This window comes from Carassius auratus, chromosome 47 (genome assembly GCF_003368295.1).
Source record: "Carassius auratus strain Wakin chromosome 47, ASM336829v1, whole genome shotgun sequence".
Lineage (NCBI taxonomy): Eukaryota > Metazoa > Chordata > Actinopteri > Cypriniformes > Cyprinidae > Carassius > Carassius auratus.
In genome coordinates this window covers 2,684,989-2,708,119 of record NC_039289.1, presented here as the reverse complement: position 1 = coordinate 2,708,119, position 23,131 = coordinate 2,684,989, and the positions used below count along the sequence as shown (strand labels likewise).

Here is a 23,131-nt window from a genome sequence, read left to right as displayed (position 1 = left end):
CACACACACACAAAAAGCAAAGAGAAAAGAACGAGGGAAACGTCAGTCTTAAGGCGCAAACTACGTAATGGGCGTGGCTTGGTAACTCTGTCTTCCTATTGGTCTAATTCCAGGAAGCGTTTCATCCGTGTCAGTTTCCGCTGTTATTTGAAACAATAAACAGACTCCAGTTTGTCGTTTTATAAAATGTTGACGGTTTTATAGGATCGTAATTAATTAACGTTAGTCATCGGTTCTTTAAGGTATGGTATAACTTACAATTGGTTGAAACCTTTTAAGTAAATTCAATTCAAAACGCGGTTGTAGTCACTGTTTGTTCGCAGTGTTACTCCTTATATTTTGCGTGTAACGCTACTATGGAAAATACCATGTTTCTTTTTAACACATTAACATTTTAATTACCATTTTTCTTTTTTAGAGCAGGAGTGCCTTATTAAGCTCCCCAGTGTAGCATAGTATGGTAGTATGGTAGCATGGTGGAAGTCTTTGTTCATTTAAACATGGTAATGTTACTCTCATAGGTTAAGTTCACATATAGCATGCTAATATCATGGTATTCTCAATCAAATATGATTGAATATCATATCAAGTCGATATACAAATTGACTAACCTGCCAACTTCATGTGACTTTAATCAATACATGTCTTTAAATGGATTACACTGAACTGTACAGTATTTACATGCATATGTTTTCTTACAGGCTCTCAGATCATGATGGAGCAGGTGAGCCGTCTCTATTTCCATCAAGTGGAAGTGTTCCTTATTGTTCTTTCAGATAGGAGGGATAGTAATCTGATCTGTGTCAGTTCCCTCCACCTGTTGTGGATGGATAGAGGGGGTTTGCAGAGCTGATCTGGTCAGAGGAAAGGACAGAGACCTGATAAAATGCTTAAATTAGTGTTCTAGCTCGTAGTTTATGAGTAATTGGAATAGATAAAGATGCAAAGAAGAGCTTTGACTGCTGCACTGCAGTCCAGAGACAAAACATACGTGTTTTTGTGGACCTACAATCAGTTTCAGGTTGAAAAATGGATATTTTAACAGTTATTTCTGATGTTTCCGCATGCATTGGTTTAGAGATGAGATTGCAGGTATTAATGCATGTGATTGTAACGTGTTGCATGCTCTTGCAGCAGGAGCAGAGAGAGTGGGACGCTGTTAACAGGTTGCTGCAGCATCATGGGTTCAAACCGGTCACCTTTGCAGATCCAACAGAGAACAAGAACCTCGCAGGTAATGCATCACTGATATTTTCAAATAAATGAAAGCGCAATTTCAAGCAACTGGAAGTCATCGGTCAGACTTAATGTTTCTTGACGACCTTATTTTTATATTATAGTCTACCAAATATTTTTAAAATGATTTGTAAACCACTTTCCATATTTATTATAATTTTTTTATGTTTTTTTTAATTTGTATTTATGGTAATTATTATATTATATTTAAGTTAATTTGGGGAACTTTTATTTATGCTTTTAATTATCAGTTTCAAATAGCTATGTATATCATAGCCATCTTTCTGGTTAAGTAATAATGCTTTTTGGTGTTCAGTGTTGACCAGTATTTCTGTGTTGGTGTATTTACACTGATGTTGTTTGCTGTCTGTAGAGTTGGTTCTGTTGGAGCGCAAGGCTGCATCTGATGTACGGCTGATGTTGAAGACTATGCTGTCCGATTCTGAAAGGAGACAAGGTCTTATTCAAGAGCTCATTCAGTCCAACAGCCAACTAAAGTGAGTCTAGCTTTCATCGATTCATAACTAATATGCTTTAATATACCTCTAATGCTGCTGAGGTCTTTATTATGTTCATATCTTGGGTTTATGACAAAACCAGGTTTCACAAGGTTGAAAAGTGGGTCATACCTCTTTCAAAAAAATATAAAAATAAAAAATGATATATTGCATAAAGAAAATAAATTATTATTATTGTGAAATTGTGTTCATGACAAATTAAAGGTCTAATTTTCATTATTGTTGGCTGAATATGTAAAAAAAAAAAAAAAAAAAACTTTTATTCAAAGTGACTTACAGTGCATTCAGGCAAAAAAATATGGTTTATTGATCATAACTCTAAAATAATGAAAATAATATTTTAAAAAGTTATATGAAAATATACATGCTATACAATTTATCGAGATTTATACATTGTGGTTGTAATAAAATTCATTTTTGTTTATTAAGTTATTTAAATCATTCCTAGTCACATTTCACCCCAAAATCTAATTAAATAAATATTAAATTTATAAAAAGAATATTTTGGAGCCATTGCAAATGTTTGCACTGTGAGATTATTTTTTTATGTACATTTTCATTACCGTAATGCAAAAATAAATAAACAAAAAAACTGTAATGCTTTAATACATCATTAAATATGTGGTACTGACTTTAAATTATGTAGATTGTTTCTTTGAAAAATGATGAACCAACGAAGTGTTTTTATATTTTTTATATTTGTGTTATTATATTACAGTGTTTATGTTCTGCGGTAATGAGAATATCAGAGGACAATGCGATTGGGTGTCATGAAAATAACGTCAAAATAAAATAAATCCCAACGGTCTCAAAAGTAGAGTAGTAGTAGTGTTTTCTTTGTGCAAAATATATTGCATTTTGGGCTGGAATGTGTATCTCTTTATTTCCATTTCAGCGTAGATATTCAAACGACTCTTTAATATTTAAATAGTTTAGCACTTGGGGTTTCTCCCTCTTGGACATATTTCTTCTGTCAGGACACTCAATAATGCAAACTCCTTGTGTGCAGCCCATCTGCTGTAACGTAACATAATGACAGGACAGACATGTTCCCGGCTCATTCCGCAGCACGGCTAATCCCATGAAATAAGAAGTGCACAAACTCGCATACAGCAAAGATGCCCGTCTCATTTTCAGAGAGGAAGCGCAGCGGCATCAGACGCGAGCCGCCCGTCAGTCTCAGAGGGCTGCCGAGCTGGAGGGCGTCCTAGATGGGGTGAAGGTCAGAGTTCAAGACCTCGAGGACTCGTACATCGGTAAAGCGGCCCAACAGCACAGCCATTTCCAGCAACTGCAGCAGGACAAGAGAGATGCCGAGGTATTAAATGCACGACATGATTTGCTTTAGTTATCTGTAGCTGTAATATTGGTGGTGTGTTTGCAGAAGCGCTGTCAGTCTCTGGAGCAGAAGCTGTCTCAGGAGAAAGAGCAGGTGTCTCAGCTGCAGAAGAAGCTCCAGTACGCCGTGAGGGAGGAGGAGAGACGTGTGGCCCGACAGAACCAGGCCTTCCAACAGATCCACCGCGGATCAGCCCGACTCAACTCCACCAGCGACCAGCAGTGAGTGACGGAGAGGATCATCAGTTATAATCACTGCTGTTTTATTTGTTTAACCGCATGTTGAGTCATGGAAATGGTTAAAAGTCATTTATAGAAAGTTACAGGAGATGTTCTGTTGAATATTGTTATTTATTTACATTTTTTTTTTTTTTGATTCACTTCCATTTTTTTTTTCTATTTATTATTTAATTCAAATCCGAATTTCTTTTAGTAATTATCTACAACTGAGACATTAGTCAAAGGCAACTTTGCATTGGGCAATTAATAAAAAATAATTTATAAATGATTCAAAATCACTCTTTTTGAGGACCATATTTCTATACTTTTATAGAAAAACTTATAAGTCCCTAAATAGTTTTATCACTATTTTTTATTATTATTATTATTTGTTAGAATTTAATTCAAAATGTCACTTAATATATTTATTATTATCGGTAATTATTTTAATATATGTTATTTAAATTAGAATTTTCATAATTTTTTTTATTTGCTGTTTAGAAGTAACCTACCTGCCTTGTGCAAATATTTTATTTATTTATGAGAACCTTATATTTTCTGACTGTAGAATTTTTCCAAGTTCAAAAATTATTTATAAATATGTATATATTTACTTATTTTTAAATTGTCATCCAGTAATCGTTTTTTCACTGTGCTTGTGAAAGCTGATGCTGTTTTTGCTTCTCTGAAGGATTTTGGACCTCGTTGACATGTACGAGTCCCAAATGCAACAGCTACGGAGTGAACTGAAGTAAGTGTATGAATGATTAAAATTTGTATTTATTAATGGAAATTCCTCTCACATCAGTCTCACCTCTTCTGTAGAATATATAAAAGCAACTCAGGAGAGAAGGACTCCTCAAGCTCCCAGAAGATCAGATCCACAGTGGAAAAAGACACCACCGACGCGTCTTCCAACTACAAGGCCCTTCTGAAGGTATCTTCAGTGACAGATGTTTGATTTCTGTTCTCGATCTGGACATGTAAACGTGATTCTGTTTGGCTCTAGTCATACCAGGAGCAGCTGAAGGAGACCAAAGCACAGCGAGAAGAACTCAGGACTGAAATCCAGCGCTTAAAAGAAGATCTGGAGTCCAGGTTGATAGCGGATTTTTGGAGCCTTTAATATTAGTTTTTTTGTTTGTTTGTGACTATGTTTTTAATGTTACACACTTTAGACCCACCATTAAAGAACTGAAGACCTGCAAACAGCAGCTGAGACGCTTGGATCGAATCATCCAGCAGAGCAACATCAGGTAAGATCTGCAATGAGTGAACACAGTTCCTCTAATTCAGTTCGGATCAAGCTAATGATGAATCCCTTGTTTAAACAGACCATCTCAAGCACTCAAATCGCAGGATTCGGCAGAGATGCTCAACACGAATAACACCAGCATCCAGTACCTGGATGCTTCTACCTGCAAGAGACTCCTTATGGTACGTGAAGATGCATGATTGCATCCGCAAACCTGCTTTAAATCAGTGTTATTGTAGTTAGGTTTTGTTCGATTCAAGATATGAATAAAAGCTATAATAGTATCTCAGTTAACAAAAGAAAATCTGATTGTAGAGGTTGGCGTGTGGTCTGATGTTTTTCAGGATGTTTGTCAGGAACTCAATGTGCACGATGTCAGTCATCTCATTTCTGCAGTGAAAGTTCAGTGTAAACAACCCGAATCTGCCTTCAAGCTGGAAAAGGTGAGATTTATCACAGTTCAGGATAGCATACAACTTTTTTTTTAGCATACTATTATAGAAATAGAATATAATATAAAACCGTTTCCCAAAGCATTCCATATACTGTAAAATTTGCATTAAAAGTTTGACCTTTTGACAATAAACTGTGCAGATTGAACTTGATGTAATGAGCGTTCCATTCGGAATGTAGCCAATGCCTTTCTGACATCATTACAATAAATGTGATTTTCTCTGCAGATACTACATGACATCACCGCTGTCCTGACCAATCCCAGGGCGCCGTTGGGTTTGTTGAGGCAGCGTGCGCACACCAACCTAGAGCTCAGCAGGGAGGCGGAGTTTGAGCTGATTGTTCCCACCCTGGAGGTTTGGAGCCGACAACTGACCTCTCTAGCAGTGCGTCAAATCTTTGGGCAATGGAAATTTTGGAAATTTAGTAATTTCAATGGGAATCCACACATTTGGAGCTTTGCTTGAGATTTCGTAGATTTCTCAAAATGTTTAAGTTGAGGCCGATTAGTTTGAAGGTGACTTCTGTGTGAGAAGTGCTTCATACATCGCTACACTATCAACAATAGACAATGGACCTTTTTTGCAATTAAAGTTTTGCTGATGTTTGCACATTTCGCACTGCATGGTAATTTGTTTGTGGGATTCCATTTCTGTAGGAATCTATACTAAATTCAAGAACTGGTTCAAATTGGTTATGTGGATTCGGCACATCGACCAGCAGAAATCTGTTTGGTTTGGAAGTAACCCTACTTTATATATTTCTATGATATCGATTAACAAGAATTTGCTGATATTTTAATTCATCTTAATATGTGGTCATATTTTACGTTTTACGAATTTTCATGGGTGAAGCTCAGTCATTTCAATGAGAACGCATGCAATCGGGAACAGTTGAAGTAAGTTGGTAACACCGGGTTAATCATTGGGCAATGAATTTAACTAAAGGTGCGGTCACGTTTACAATTCAGTCAGTTTAATAGGGAACAGTTGAACCCGTTGCAAAATCTGCATTGGGAAATCTTTCACCAACAAGCAAAGTTCCTGATTGCATAGATTCTCACTGAAATGGTTGTTTAACCAACAACAATTCACAGAACAGTGGTAAATGTGAACACATCTTATGTTTAATTAAAATTTCTGTGAATTTTTCTAGACAAAATATAGTGATCTAATTTGGAATCTGTGAGATCGTAAATGGTTGAACCTGTGGTGAAATATTTCACTTTCAAGCGAAGTTCCCTGTTGCACCAATCCTGTTAAAATGATCAAAAATTCGCAATTTAGCAAAAATTGCGCAATTTGCAAACCTTTTCTGCAAATAAAATTCAGTTATTTCAATAGAAGTCCAGGCTACCAGAATGTTCACTTAAAAAAAAAAAATACTACTCGTATTGTATTGTAATGTATTTAAATTGCGATTAAATTCAGATTATGAATTTGGAAGGCTGTTATGCACAGGTTGTCAGTTTCGACCACAAAATTTTGCCAAAATTGTAAACAATTAAATAAAAGGGTACAATGTATACTGTCAATAGTGTGATGAATGAAGCAAAGCTCACACAGAAATTCCCCAGATGTGACTGCACCGTAACTGAAAGGGTTTGAATGTGATTTGTTTGGTTCACAAGGACCTTCATCGTGCCCTCATCCGACTGGAGAAGAGGTTGTTGCCATGGCAGCCAGAGCGCAGCATCCCCGCTCCTTCGGATCCCGTGCGGTTGGAAGACTTGATGCTTATCGTCGACACGCTACTCGATGAGACGGCATCAGATGACAAGGTACTTCTCCTGAAAGCACCGTTTCCCTTAGTGTTCTCAGTAATCCATCATCTGAAGATGCTCACGATGTTCCTCAGGTTCTGCGGAGCCCCACCAGACACACCCTGGAGTCCATGGTCGCCCACTTCCAGAAACTCTTCGACACCCCATCGCTGACAGGAATCTATCCTCGCATGAACGAGGTCTACACTAAGCTGGGCGAGATGAGCAACGCCATGAGGAATCTCCGAGACGTTCTAGATTTGGGTATTGAGATCGAGGATTATGAAGCACACCTGTATGACACGCAGCTTTCCTCTTCATCTCTGATTTGATGATGTTGTATCTAGATGATAAAGCGCCACCTAGCGAGGTCGTCAACAAGGTCGGCGCAATCGTGTCGCAGACAGGAAACGCCGCAGGTCACGAGCTCTGCAGCCTTCTGGAAAGCAGTGACATTGACAGGTTCGTCCATCTCTCCAAGTCTTTGTGCTCTAATGTCTGTAAAATGGTACTATAACATTTTAAAAGAAGTTTTAAATTGTAAACATCAGTTAATGCAGTAATTGTTTTTAAATGTTTGTTAATATTTCAAGAATTTAGTAACCTCCACAGTTCCTTGATTTTCATTAAAGTTCAAATCACAAATAGGCAAACATATCAAAGAACATTTTTTAATACGTTTTTTTTTTTAATTATTATTCTATTAGATACGTTTTTTTTTTTTTACTTAAAACTCTGCAGTTTGTTAAATGCTTTAGGAATTGGTTTAATTTTATATTTATTGTATGCAATTAATGTATTCTTCATGTATTAAAATGTCTACATATTTAAACATACTTTAAAATACGAATAATGTTAAGTTTTTTTGACACCTGATACATTGCATGAAATATTGAACCTAATGAAAGAATTATAGCAACCATCAGAAGAGAATACGAAATACGTTATTATTAGTTAATGCCATAGGTATCATGAACTAACAATGAACAATCTTTTACAGCATTTACTGATGTGGATGTTAATTTAAATATATAATTCTGTTGTTAAATCATATTCTTTCATCATAAATTTATACAACTTGAAATGTTAAATGTAGGTACAAAATGACATGCAGAAGTTTTGCTCATTATTTTATGATTTAATTTTAACATTTAATTCCATGCATCAAAATAATAATACATTTGTTAATAATAGGTATAATCCATTTACTTTGCATACATTTTCTAACGTCAGCAATCAATATTGCTGTTAGTTAATCCTACTTAAAGCTTTTTTTTTTTTTTAAAGCAATTGCTATTCTAAGTTACTTAGGAATCAGATTTTTTAAATAATAACTTAAATTATACAATTTAAATGTAGAAGTTAACATTTACAAGTTTGGTTCATTAAGTACATTTATCCTAATTGAATCTACTTGTAAAGTGTATACATTTAAACCATTTATTGGTTCAGTTTATTAAAGAATGGTTTATTTAAAAATATATATATTAACATTTATCTCTTGAGAATTTGTAATTGCTTAAGTTTAATGTCAGTTTGAAGAAGTGGGCTTTCAGGACCAACTGACACAAAAAGGCTCCGTCGTTCATCTGGAGACTGATGCTGATTTAATGTAAGTGAACAGACTAGTGCTGTTTGTATTTCACAGTATCATTGTAAAGCTGAAGGAACATGAGGAATTCTTTCCAGTTTTCCACTCGTTCATCCTGGAACTCCTGCGAACTCTGGGTGAGAACAAACTTTATTCACATTCAACAAGACAAGAGTCAGCCAAACTGAACTGAAAAGTTCATGCATTAGTATTCTAGCGCACTAAAATCATGAAGCACAGATGACTTAATGTCCTAAAACAGTACTGTTGTATTGTGGCACTAGTTGAGTTGTTTCCTCTCTTTCAGACGTCCCGACTCTAGATGACGTTCTACCAGCAATACGTTCTCTCAAAGGCTGATGTTTTGTAAAGCACCATGTGGTTTCACACCTGAATTTAAATGTTTTACTGAGTTTACTTTATTCTAAGTGTTCATATTTGATAAATAAATGTGCATTTCTACTGTGTTTTCTCCAAAACTCCAACCAACAGTTTTGTATTCAAAGCTCTGTTATATAAGAGACAGTTTGTTGGCAGATAACGTCCGTCAGTCTTTGTCCTCTGAAGTGCTGGCGTGTCCCTGAAGTTTCTCCATGATCAGACTGTTGGAAGGTGCGTTAGTGATCAGCGTTAGGACACACGTGGACGTCCCTGTTAAGACGTGCCGTATGATCGTACATGACGCCCGGTCCTCGATGTGAAAGCCAGCGTGACGCTCAACGTCTTGCTGTAGAATAGAGTCCGGTGCCTGATCACCAAAAAACTGCAACAGAAAACAGGTTTTTCAGAAGTTGTAAATATTCTAAGTCAATTGTAGACAAATGTACATGAATCTTTGAGCCATGAGCATCTGTTTGGACAGATAAAGGTACTTACAGCTTTTCCTGACAGTGGACTGATGAAATCGGCCCAGTATCCTCCTCTCCACAACATGAAGCAGATTTCTTTAGCACCACTGACAAACTGCAATCAGACATTTAAATAACACTTATTTATTAAATTAATAGTGCGTTGAATTGACAAAGTGACAGGAAAGACAAAACATGTATCTTAGTTTCAACCCCAAAAATATCAAGCAGCACAACTGATTTCAACATTAATCAGAAATGTTTCTTGAGCAGGAGATCTGAACACTAGAAGGATTTCTGAAGACTGGAGGAATGATGCTGAAAATTCAGCTTTGATCACAGAAATGTTATGTTTCAAAATCTATTCAAATCATGGTCATCTTTCACAATATTACTGTTTTACGGTATTTTGTTAACGAATGCAGCCTTGGAGAGCAAAATATTAATGACTATTTCATATGAACGTTGTCTTTTTATTCAGTATATTCAGGACAGTCAAGTATTTAAATAATATCTCATTGCTGTAATGCATTCATATATTTGTCTTATTTTCATTGATTTTAACTGTAAAACAGTTATTTTCAATTAAAATCAGCATAAAAATATAAAATAAATATAAAATAAAATGATTAACAATGCAATATACATATTATAATGTATATATACTTTATAAATGTAAATTTTATTAAATATATCATAAAATGTAGCAAGGCAATTAATATACATATACATTAATATTACTAATATAATAATGTATATTTTATTATATTGGTGATCGTAATACAGCAATTGCGATCAATTGAAGTCTGCTTTAAAAAAATCTAAAATGAAATGTAAATGCAAAAAATATCAAATTTATCTACTATATATACTTTATATTTACAGTATTATAATTTATAATGCATATAAAAATCTATTAAATTAATGATGATTTTACAATTAACAAAATGCATTAATGTCATAACTGAAAATTATATAAAAGTACATCATTTATAATAGTGCAATGTATATATAATGAATAATGCTGCGTCATTGAAGTTTTCAGTCAGACTCACATTATCTAGTAGCTCCTGCTGATCTTTGTTCTGATCCTCTGTGTCCATCTTTCGCTGCTTCTGTGTTACGTTGACGACAGTGATGGGACTCGCAGGGAGCACTGGGAAAAACAGCTCTAGCTCTGGAAACACACAACAACGATTAGCTCATTACCTGTAACCTTGAAGATGTTTGACATGTTCTGTGAGATGCAGTACCTTTCTTCAGCAGCTCTGGGCAGGAATGCATTGTACACTCCACATCTGACTGACTGAAATAGTGTTCAGCTTTACTGACTCTCTGCGCCGTCAGAGACGCTTCTTTACCCTGAACAAACGGAACACCTCAGAGCAGGAACAAACAACACAACTGAAGAATCGAATGATTTCCAAACAGATTTTTACCTGATACTCATTAACAAACTGAGCGAGGATGAACTCGTGTCTCTCTGTGCCGGATGGGGAGGTTAAAACGTCCGGGACTGTCCTGTGGACTGGCCCTTTCATCTGTAATACGGTACCTTTCAGGTGACAGTCGAAACCAACATTGCCTGGCAGCTGGAACCGCTGATCTTGAGGCCCAAACGGACCCATGGTTTCATCTGGCCACACTGTTCTAGGACCTGTTACACACCATTACATCAACTTTCATTTCAACCCACCGTTGGAAAAATATTCTGATAATTACAAACAATAAAAAGTGATTTCATAAGTTTTAAGGTACAGAAATTAAATAAAGTAATCAAATGTAAAACAGCATTGCATATTGGACTATATAAATTAAAGATAATTCTTTATTAAAGTTATAAAAGCTTTTTAATCAAGAGCAGTGAGTGATTTCTTTGTTGTTGCGGTTTCTATTAATATAAAGACTGTCACTTTAAGAGAATGCACTGATACAGTGGCCTGCGTTCAGCCGGCTATGTCTGCTGTAGGATACTTACCAAAACGGCATTTTGACATAATTTTTGTCTGAATTTGTCCATTTAAACACAATACTTCAGAGAGAGCTTATATTTGAGCACGTTCTGAGGCGCGGGTTTGCACGCTTCGGATGAGCGCATGCACAAATCTTCTCACTGCGCGCTTTCAGCACCCGGATGATGACAGAATAAATGACAGCTCATATTCCAGTAAAAGTCATTCACATTGATCAAGAGTGAATGGTTTGTCCAGGGTTTTTTTTTTCTCTCATCGCTATTGTTGTAATGTCTGGGAATCCAGAATGCGCATCCATCAACAGAAACGTATATTAACTGCTAAACCACATTACAGATGCTTTGGATTTAAGTTGAGCCGCGGTCCCAGCGCATACTGTGTGTGGTGAACCGAACGGTACGGTTTTTTTTTTTTTTCAGCGAACCATGCCACCCCTAATATATATATATATATATATATATATATATATTCACACATATATAACGTCAACATTTGAAGTGAATCAAAAAAGTTCATCAAAGTTGTCCTTAGACAAGAATACATTTTAATTTTAGGACAACTTTGATGAAAGGTTTTGATCTACTTCAAGTGATGACTTATATATATATATATATATATATATATATATATATATATATATATAATTGGACCCTTTAAAATCATGTAAAACTCATGTAAAATGAAAAATCATGTAACTGAAACATTCATGATAAACATTACGTACATTACACACCTGAATATTGAGATGGTACAGCTATATACGGCTCATCTGATCCAGACGAGCCTGCGGCTGAAAAACCTCTGACAGCCACGATCCTCTGAGCCAGTGTGTGAACCACAGACGACTGACTCACCTGTCGGACCCTCCTGCACAGCACCTGCATTAATAAAACACACACACACAGCATTACAACACACACACACACACACACACACACACACGAAGAACTCCAGAAGCTGTCAGCGAGACACTTACACTCGCCATAATGTGTGCAAAGCTCCACTTCACTGTAACCTGAAACAAACAAACAAACAAACAGATCAAACATGCGTTTTAAGAACTAAACCTTTTTATTTAAAGGACAATCATAATGATGACCACAATAATACTAATCAACAAGTGCAATAATTGTAATATAGATTGTAATATATATAAAAATAAATATATACGTTAAAAGAAACGTAGATTTGTTAAATAAACTAAGGTTCTCATAGTAGACATTATTTGAGCCAGCTTTTCTATGTTAAACTGTATAAAACTTGATTTGTTTTTTTTAAATGACACTCTTCTGAAATTGACAAAAAATAAAACTAACGACACGATAAATGTCAAAATCTGTTTAGACATGTAACGTTAAACGCGTACGAAAGATTGTAGCTGAGGTTGATTATGTTTTTCTTCACAACATAAATCAGCTTGTAAGCGCCTCAAACCAAAACAAACACTTCACTGTCATGATCCACTCGCTTTCCCTTCAAACACGATTTAAGAACTATTAAAACGAGACTTGTGCGTCAAACTGTGATCGACACACTCTTCTGGTCATATAGACATACATGACACGGGTTTAGTCGTCGTTTGTCGTTATTTAAAAATGTTTTTAAGGTAAAGGACAGCGTGTTCTCGACTTACCCTGTTTGTCGGCACTCGGCACGAGACTCTAATCACGTCCGCACGCCGGACGTCATGACGTCATGACGGAGCCCTGTAGAGCACAAAAGCCGCGAAACATCACAAAAACTAAAAATAAATAATAATAATAAAAAGGATTAGGAAAAAAGAAAGAAAAAAGGGTCCTATTTTAAATGATAACGGTATTATAACATCATAAATATATATATAAACTTTAAATGCATATTTACATAATAACATATTAAATGTTAGTTGTGTAATATTTATTACCATTAAATGCATATTTAATTAATAACATAAAATTATACAAATAATAGATGTTATCACACACACACACACATATACACATAGTGGTAGTCCAATGACAGAAAGTACAATAAATTATTTTTATTTATAGTTCCATTGTCATGATTTTATATTCAGTACATTGAAAATATATTATAATTATTACACATACTATTGTTATTATCATCATTATAAAATGTCATAATCCGTTAATAATTTCCTCTGTCAGCCTTCGGCGGTTGTTTTGAAATCGCATTGGTCGATTGCGTCACAATCACGCACGCGTTGACAGGTAGCGTCCGCTAGGTGTCAGCAAACGCAAACGCACGGTACTCTGCAGCTGTGCCACTTATCTTTCGGGTTTCTCAGCAGCGGAAGTCGTATCTTCATAGTTGGGTTAACTTGAAGAGCAGTGAATGGGAGAGAACCAGAAATATATTTTTTTGCATTCCCATTTGCTCAAATATCAAAATAAAAACTTTATAGTGTTTTCATAACATTCAATAAAAGGAAACAAAATTGAGAGAGACAGATAACGGCAGTCAGAAGAGAGAACCATGTAAAATTGACCATTCTTCCTATAGACGCTGCATTAGAATCACCCTTGCATTAGCAGTTTTTTTTTTCTTTTTTGTGGTTTAATGCAAATGATATATAACACCAAGAATAGTGTTATAAATGTGCACCATTTTGAGGATTTATGATGCTGATGACCATTAAATGCGTCATCACAGTCTCATGAAAAGGGTCCTTAGATATTTTATTCAGTGAACTGTGCTAAAAAACAATAACATATATGTTTTTAAATTTTAATGGCACTGAGCAATTGCAGACAAAAACAGCAGGAAACAACAACAGATCAAGAGAGAAAGAAAAAGTAGTGGCAGGGTACTAAAAGAGCAGGAATCTGTCAGATGAGGTCAATGTCGCTGCACAGGAAGGTTAGACAGGGCGAATGTGTTTGAAGGCCCAGCGCATCTCCCTGAAGACTGACGTGTCCTCACAACAGAGCTGAAATAGAGTGAGTGAGGTTTGTGCCAGAGGCGCTCTCTCTCTCTCTCTCTCTCTCTCTTTCTCTAAAGACTCACAGATATTCACTCATGCATCTGCATCACTAGCAGCCAGCCGCCATCTGGCATGTAGGCGCAGAGACGAACAGGTCAGCAGGTCTTTGCCATGTGTGGGTCACACGGGAGCCGCATCCTGCAGCATTATCATCACTCAGCGTTTAAAGTCGTGTAGCGTGAACTAGGTTTTACTTACTTATGTGGCTAGAAGGGATAGCCGCGAAAATAACAATAAATGAAAAAAGCTATCTGTGGTTTTATTAAAGTCTACACCTACCCCAACCCTAAACATAACCTTACAATAATGCAAACACAGTAACTAATTGTTGTTCAGCATGAGTATAAAATGATGCAATATGGATGAGCGCATGCCCAGTAGGGCAATCCGACCGTAGCTGTATCCTTTCTAGACTTAATTAATTTACATTTGCTAGAAACTTTGGACGAGCTCACAGATTAATAGAAGTGTTTATCTTGAGAACGTAATATTTACAATTCGCAAACAAGATGCTTTGAAGAGCTTTTTATCGATCCAGCCAAACTGAATGCTGTTAGGAACTTTAGTTGGGGCGTAAAGAAATGATAAACAATCCGAAATCTAGATTTCTAGAAATAAATGACAGATATGTATTAGGGATGGTAAGATTCGCATCGGTGAATCGGCATAAAGGTTAACGATGCAATGCATCGATTTAAAAAAGTGCGCATAGGATAAAAGTTGCCATTTCTTTCCCGATGCATCGTTTCTAACATATTTGCATTGGTAAAAAAAAAAATTTTTTTATTTATACATAATTATTAGTAGATGCACTATACTTTTATTATTTAGAAAGTGACCGATATTGAATATTTTATAAATATTTCATATTTTATAGAGCTGCGTCTTCCACCAAATAATTACATGAACCAGAGAAATAAAAGCGAACTATCTGTACCATGTTGAACTGCATGGCATCATTTCTTTTCATTGTATCGTATTGTATCGTATTGCATTGGTTCATATGAATCTTTATTATATCGTATCGTTGACTACATTATCAAAATTATATGTTACTATGTGGTGTTTTGGGTGGTTTTAGGCATGTTTCGTTGTTTTTAAGGCATTCTGAGCGTTTCTTTCAGTGTGTTGCTTTGTAGTTGCTAAGAGTTTCTAGCTGGTTGCAAGCAAGATGACTTAGAATGCAAAGCAGAGACTTCAAGGAATACTTCTGAGCTCAATGATGCAATGAATCATTCATTAAAATGAGCAAACTGATTCACCAAAATGAATCTGGAATGCCAACTTCTATCATCCATCAGCAAATTATTATTTTTCAACAAAAAACAACAGTAACAAATGATTACAGAAGATATACCAAGGCCAGATATTTCAGAGCCAAAAAATCTGAGCGATATAAACAGGAGCGTGTGGAAGAATCCTAATTTAGAGCCGTCGCCTGCTGTGCTCGAGTCTCAGAAAATGCGACATGGGAGCGGCGCTAGTTCAAATCTGAATCGTGTTCAGAATCTTAATCACTTGGCATTTGTCTGCAGCAGATATTAAACTGTATATGATTATATCTGCCTCCTCATCACTCTGGAAACTGGAGTCCAAAGGACAATTTTAAGCTTTAGGACACACAGTATGTAAAACAAATAATGGATTTAGCTGCTTCTGAGTGCATTTGTGCAGAAAAAAAGAGTAGATTTCCTCCTTCTTTGTCCATTCTCATTTTGTAATGGCCATGTAATCGAAATAAAATCAATGTTTGATGGATAACATTAAAATTCCTGCATTCTCCACCACAATTATCATGTTTTATGCAAAAATGTCATATAAAAGTAGTCAAATGGGTATTTAGCTTGTCCATTTCCAAACTATAGTTTGATAACATTAAAATGCCCACATTCTCCACAACCATTATCCAGTTTTATGCAAAAATAAATAAATAAATAAGTCACATTACAGTAGTAAAATGGGCATTTGGCTTGTCAATTTCCAGACTGGAGCATGTATTGAGGTCACTCTAATAGTTTTTCATATTTCTGGTCCGTAGCAGAAACGTATGAGTCAGAAACTGGGCCTTTTATTCCTGCCCTATCAAACTCAGAGCGCCCCAGTGCCAAGAATCAGCACTTTTCCCGGGCCGTTTCAGTTCTCGTCCTCCCTCTCTTCTTCTCTCAGGAAAGATGGCGAGGGGCTGTTGAAGCCTCATTAACTCGCCTGATTTGATTTTGCAGCCCTCGGAGGAGCGCGACAGTCGCTCACTGAGGGAACCGACTGCATCTGTCGCCCGTAAAACTCCCAAGCGCCGCAGAGCTGCTGGAGAACTTCCGGGACAAGCCTGATGCTGGTTTCGCAAAGCTGAAAAACGAACTTTCCATGTCATTACAGGCAAATGGCGCAATTGTAATTTCTCTTCGCCCTATGCAAATAAAAGTGTAACCGCAGCGGGTCTTTGAACCAAAGCTGACTGACAGGAAACGAGTCTTTACTGTAATCTTTCCCCTCAGCAACATGTGCTTCACTGATGAAAGGCTGAAAAGAGAAAGAGCCACATTCCACACTCTCTTTCCACACCCAGACTTGTTTAACCCTTGACAAGAAACTCTTGCGTTCTCGGGGAGATTTAGCAGGTGTTTGTGTGATGTGCGTAGAGCTGGCTGAAGGTTCGCAGCCGATGAAAGTTTACGTTGGTCACCTCTGGACTGAAATATGCAGTCATCTGTTCAAGCTGTGCCACTAGAATGCCCTCAGTTCTTGGATTTATGGATGACATATTGGCTTAAAATTCAACATTTTGGGATTTAACTCGAGTTATTCTGCCAAAAGCATGCATGGAACACTTAAGTTTCTTAAATAAACATATTTACATACTTTTTAATGATTTATTGTAGTTCGCTTTTTTTTATTCAAATAGTACTTATTTATACAAACACATGACAAAATTCATAATGTGCATGTTTAATTACAGAATGTACCATGGACAACCAGTGAGAACAAATTCAAGCCTTGAAAGCCAAAAAATATAACTTTACAGCAAGTCTGTTTCGATTCACTAAGAGTGATTCATTCAGAAACAGATTTCTGTTTTGATTTCCTAAAAAGAACTGGTTCATAAAAGTGAATCAAAATACACTGGTCGCACTATGCGATTCACTAAAGAGACGACTACTAAGAGTGATTCGGTCGGGGTCTAAACTGGTCATACTGTTTATTTTTGATTTTACAAAAGACTGATTCGTTCAAAATTTAATTACACTGGTCATGCTAAATGTGTTTGATTAATTAAAAATAATTGAATCATATTGTTATGCGTTTGGGAGTCCGACTCTGCAGCACCACTAAAATGAACAAGTTCATAAATTATGATTCATAAATTAAACTACACTAGCCGTGCTATAAGTACATGATTCACCAAACCCATAAGAGTCAGTTAATTCGCGATCCAGACTATACCGCTTTTGTGCTGTATATTTCTGATTCACAAAACAGGATCAAGAGATGGACTTTTTACGAATTGGACTAGCTGTGCTGCATCTTTTGAAATCACTAAAAAGAACGGGTTCATAAAGAGGGATTTGTTCGGGAATCGAACTATACTGGCTGCATTCGAATGATCTGATTCGCTAAAACTAGTCATCTCATAAGAATCATTTCATTCAGGATCCGTACTAGACATGTCGCACTGTATATTTTTGATTTAAAAACTAGCTCTAAAGATGTTTTCATTCAAAATCGGACTATACTGGTCACACTACCATTTTTTTATTCAATAAGAAGCAGTGGTTAATTCAGGAATAAAACTACAGTACGCTCTCATTTCATGTTGTAGATTTAGAAGCGGTGTCACATCATTTTAGTAGGATTAAACACCACTGAAAACATATAAGAGTGTTATTTCTCAGTTGAAACAGCCTAACTGCACATAACACAATTCTATGCTTGTCAGGACTTTATGGTTTCTGTGGAAAAACTTGCTGTCAGTTTAATTTGTGCAGAGCGCCGCGTAGCAGCTCCAGGGGTTGTCAGTTCGGCCGGTACACAGAAGACCCTTCTCTGCCCTCATGTATTTAATTTGAATACAGCGAGGGAACTTTGTAAGGAAATAGTTTGCATATAATTATGTCTGATTTACTACCCTTATTCTGAAAGTGTGTAAAGTAAACTCATTTAGAAAGAGAAAATAAAATTGGAATAGAAACCAAAATTAAAATTTATGCAACTCATGCAATTTATACAATGCATTATACTGCAGTTACCTGCTTACTGCTCTAATCACAGAACAGGTTTGTGTGTGTGTGGCAAAATTGCCACAAGCCAGATCTCTGCTCTCATTTTCCACAAACACACACACACACACACACACACACACGTAGAGGTGTGTTGAGGGAAAGAGAGCAGAACTGTGACATTTTGTAAAGCTGAAATCATTGTCACACTAAAGCATTCTGTCACTTTATGTCACACCAGCACAGAGAGAGACTGCAGAGAATAAATAGTTTTCCACAGATGGACATTTACAAGGTTAGCCAGAACAAGAGCAACAGAAATAAAGTATCATGGACTCACAAATGCTTCTACATCACATCTAGGAACGCTACACATTTTTGGCACAAATTAACCCACGGTCAGGTTTTACTTCGACTGACACGTCACTATGATACACAAAAGTTTCATTTGAACATTTTTTGTTTGAATAGTCCATTTGCAAACAAAATGTCAAATATTTGTTCCAATAATGTTGGTTTGTATTTTGTAAATTGTGTTTAGAAGTCAAACAAACTAAAAAATGGTCTGTTTTAACTATTTTGGTAACACTATTGTTTAGTGACCCCTTAGCGCTATTAACTACTTAATAGCATTCCTATTACTAGCATATTAGCTGTTTATTAATACTTATAAAGCACAAATTCATGCCTAATTCTGCATGACCATTTTCTACATCCCTCAATCGTACCCCATACCTAAACTTTACAACTACCTTGCTATTATAACTATTAATAAGCAGCAAATTAGGAAGTTACTGTGGCAGAAGTTGTCGTTAATAGTGAGAATTGATCCCTATTGGAACAAAGCACTAAATATATGCTCTAAATTTTCAACATTTTTAATATCATGGTGAGAATTTTAACATACATACATATATATATATATATATATATATATATATATATATATGCTATAAAAACTATTTTTATCTTTTGTTTACTATTTGTAAACAAAATGCTAAGTAACTGCTTTATGTTTATTGTTTGTACTTCACTTGAATTCACAACAGAATTTGTTAAAAAGAAAAACACTACAAATATCCACTTTGATGATATTTGTGTGTTTTTGCTTTGTTTGTTTGTTTTTTTATTTGTACTTTATTCGACTCGCCAATAAAATAAGCAAACAAAGCACTATATATCCACTCTTGTTATTCTTTTAACACTATACGTATAATGCATTATAAAGGTATTTATAATTGACATTGTAATGCATATATCTTTTTAATAAATAATTTGTAACCAAAATTAAAATGCATTATAATATTTTACGGTTTGTTTGTCCTGTGTTATAATGCATTAAACGTTTCAAATGAATAGAGAAGTATTATAATGTTTTATAACTGTGGTTACAATTATTCAAGAGATAAAACAATTCATTATAACATGTATTACGAAGCATTATTAATGCATTAAAACTACCTTTATAATGCATTTTTTTATAACGGTTCTAAGTGTTACCATACTGTATCATCCGCTTTAAAAATATTTGAAATCCATGTGATTTTTAAACAAATAACCCATATTATCATAGCAATCTTACTACGTGAACCAAGCAAGTACTGCATTATTTGAATAATAGTGAAAGCATAACGCAGAATTCATGAAGAAATCATATAAAGTAGTGTTTGTGTGAGGGGTTTGATGCAGGCTTTGTGTTGGATAGGGGAGGCATGCCTTGTTTACCTGAGGGAAATTCAGATGGTGAAACTCTAACCCAGACACAGTAGCAGTGCTACTGTCAAAACACTCACACACACACCCAGACACAACCCCTTTAACCTCCCCTCTCAACATGCATCACGCACACACACGTTTCTGGGCTCCTAACCTGCCTCCATCAGCACACATTATGCACAGCATGTGTTTTGAAGTCTGACAGATAAAGAGGAATGAGGCCGCCACACGACAACTCTGTACACATATACAACAATAAATGTAGATTAGATTGACTGTCTCTTCCTCCAAGTGTGTCTATTTCAAATTTACAACAAGCAAAACTGTGGCTATTGTCAACAGATATTTATTTTCCTTTAAGCTAAACATGCACTTGAGTGGACAAGTCGAACAAAATGTTGTTAAAGTGGGTATTTAATGTTTTGTTTGGGAACTGGGTAGACGAAAACTAAACGGCTATTTTGTTTGCAAAATGTTGATGAAGAAAGTTTTTTCATTTCTATGTCAAAGATGAAGAAAGCACAAAGATATTTAATGTTGAACAAATGGTGGAGTACAAACAAACATTTTGTTTACAAGTTGTGGTGAGAAGTCACGTAAAAACAAACACTGTTTAAAAAGATATTTAGCATTTTGTTTGTTTGCAGTGACAAGTCAACAATGTTTAGTTAATGTTATTTAGTTTATATCAATATTTTTTATTTTTAGACATGTGGTGACATTGTTTTAAATACAAACACTGATACAGTGGATGAACAAAGTGCAAACAAACATTTAGTGCTTTTTTTTTTAGCAAATTCTGGAACAAACATTGTTAAAGCATTTTTTGTTGCAAATTATGGGAAAGAAATGCAAACTGTGGATGATTAGGGTTTGATTGCATGTTGAGAGATCAAGTACCAACAAACACTTATTTAGTGTTTGTTTGTAACTTGTTGCATAAAGTCAGATGAAGTACACAAAAAAATGTCAAAATGTTTTATTTGTGACCTGTGGTGACAAGTGGGATGAAGCACAAACAATTATTAGTAGAGTGGATATTTAGGGTTAATTTGCTAATTACAGTAACCAAACAATCATTATTCATGTGGAAGTTTAGTGCTTTGTTTGTAAATTGTGATGACAAATCCAACAATGAATAATAATCTTTAGAGTGTTGAAAATTTGGAAAAGTTAGCCAAACATGGTTTGTTTGAGTCAAATGAAGCAAAAACATTGCTGTTACAATGTTTAAGTACAAACAAACATTGTTAAACCAGATAACATGTGCTTTGTTTGCAAACTGTGATGACAAATTGAACAAAAACAAACAATACCATATTTTGTTAAAGTAGATATTTAAATATGTTTGGTTGCAAATTATGAAAAAGGCACACGTTTAAATGTTAATTTTTTTTTTTTTTTTTATTGTAATGACAAATTAAACAAGATACAAACAGACGTTTGAAGAGATACTATGAATTTTGTTAGTAAATCAGGGTGCAGATTAGAAACATACTCAGAAAACAAAACCATATGCCCATATCATTTGACTGAAACCTTAAAAGTGTCCCTAAAGGTATATTTTTCTATCGTTTATTATAATTTGATTTAATGGCTTACTATGATAACACATATTATACATGCAGTATTTAACAGCATGTAACTGTGTATTTCACAAATTTTCTGAATGAAAAGGGTTGGGACAATTTTTACTTTAATGACCAAATCTTTGTCAAAACTTTAAAAACAAAACAAAGATGCTTATGTCAATCAAAAACTATAGTGTTAATAATGACAGACTCTTGTTGGATGACATACAGTTATGGTGGCAACAGTACTTCAACATTGACATAACTGGGTGAATCTGACTGAAGAAAGCATTCAAATTTATAACATGGATCATATGGAAAAATTCAAAAGCATTTTGTCTGTAAATTCTGGTGTACCATTGCATCTCACACACACACACACACACACACAGTGTGGTACAGTAGGTATCCTAGGGCTGTCTAGGTACAGCATTGACCTTTATTTGTCCAGCTGAGGTGAAATATTAGATTATCACTGACCTGATTCAGCTACTGACTCGTATCACCTGAAATTAACATCATGCGGATTAACACGAACAAACACATGTAGCACACTAACCTTTTCACAAAAAAAAAGCCCTTCGACAACAACAAGAAATTGATTTACCACATAAAAAATATAAGATATAATGTGCAATTAATAAAAATATAGGTTACTAATAATTGAATTGAAGTACTATTTAAATACTAATGATAAAAATATAATACTATAAATGTATTTTTTTATAAATATGTACAGTAATTATAGTTCATTAGCCGAACTGGCAGTTGTTTTTCGTTTTCAAGCAATGTTTCCAAACATCCAAATCAGAATTTATTATATTTAGAAAATAAAGTAATTTGCTGTTGTAGATAATGCTCAGGCCTCATTAATTAAATATTAATGAGGGGAAGTGTGTCATTTCTGCTCCATCAGTGACACCAGTGTTCTTTTAGTATCAATGATACACTGTTATAATTGTTGTTAAATTATTTTATTTTGGTATTAATTTTTTTAATATTTTCTGTTTCTATTTTTATTTTAGTTATAATTTTGTTGTGTTTTAGTCATTTTTAATTATTCTTTTTTTAGCATATTTGTTTTGTTTTATATATATATATATATACACATTTTATTTTAGTTATTTTAGCACTTAACCTGATAACTGTCACTCACGTTTTTGAAGATACACTTGAATGTGCATGATACAAACCTAAATTTTTATAATTCATGACTGAAAACATTTTGTAACATGATTTTCATGTACCATTTAGATGGTAATGCAATGTCTGATTTTAAAATGGGTTTTAAAGGATGAATTTTGAGATTTTATGTTTTCAAGTGATATATAACTTCTGATGATTTCTAAAAAGTGATAGAGAAAAAGGCAACGAGGAAGTCTTTTTTTTAAACAAAGGTCAAAGCTCCTTTTGTAATGTAGATTTCTGAGGGTGCACTCTTGTCATAAATTCAT

General features: G+C 35.0%; 2 protein-coding genes across 2 annotated transcripts; one reads left to right on the top strand and one right to left on the bottom strand.

Annotated features, from left to right (window-relative positions):
- Window positions 1-118: 118 nt before the first annotated feature.
- On the top strand, window positions 119-8,820 carry cep70 (centrosomal protein 70). Its single transcript, XM_026235710.1, has 18 exons — window positions 119-242; window positions 702-724; window positions 1,135-1,234; window positions 1,610-1,733; window positions 2,892-3,072; window positions 3,139-3,314; window positions 4,003-4,062; window positions 4,137-4,248; window positions 4,321-4,409; window positions 4,490-4,567; window positions 4,646-4,748; window positions 4,911-5,009; window positions 5,247-5,405; window positions 6,650-6,799; window positions 6,877-7,045; window positions 7,129-7,243; window positions 8,430-8,509; window positions 8,680-8,820. Exons 2-18 carry the CDS (start codon window positions 713-715, stop codon window positions 8,730-8,732), a joined length of 1,860 nt encoding a protein of 619 aa, XP_026091495.1. The 5' UTR covers window positions 119-242; window positions 702-712; the 3' UTR covers window positions 8,733-8,820.
- LOC113064782 (methylmalonic aciduria and homocystinuria type D homolog, mitochondrial-like) lies at window positions 8,375-12,904 on the bottom strand. Its single transcript, XM_026235711.1, has 8 exons — window positions 12,827-12,904; window positions 12,170-12,208; window positions 11,927-12,071; window positions 10,660-10,877; window positions 10,474-10,582; window positions 10,276-10,397; window positions 9,249-9,335; window positions 8,375-9,135 (listed from the first exon to the last, which is right to left on the bottom strand). Exons 2-8 carry the CDS (start codon window positions 12,176-12,178, stop codon window positions 8,920-8,922), a joined length of 906 nt encoding a protein of 301 aa, XP_026091496.1. The 5' UTR covers window positions 12,179-12,208; window positions 12,827-12,904; the 3' UTR covers window positions 8,375-8,919.
- Between the last annotated feature and the right edge of the window lie 10,227 nt (window positions 12,905-23,131).

Coding starts and splice junctions, on each gene's coding strand:
- cep70 (XM_026235710.1), top strand. Junction 3,073..3,138: donor AGGACAAGAGAGATGCCGAG/GTATTAAATGCA, acceptor GTGTGTTTGCAG/AAGCGCTGTCAGTCTCTGGA. Junction 5,406..6,649: donor GACAACTGACCTCTCTAGCA/GTGCGTCAAATC, acceptor TTGGTTCACAAG/GACCTTCATCGTGCCCTCAT.
- LOC113064782 (XM_026235711.1), bottom strand. Junction 10,583..10,659: donor AGTTTGTTAATGAGTATCAG/GTAAAAATCTGT, acceptor CCGTTTGTTCAG/GGTAAAGAAGCGTCTCTGAC. Junction 9,336..10,275: donor AGCAGGAGCTACTAGATAAT/GTGAGTCTGACT, acceptor GTCTGATTGCAG/TTTGTCAGTGGTGCTAAAGA.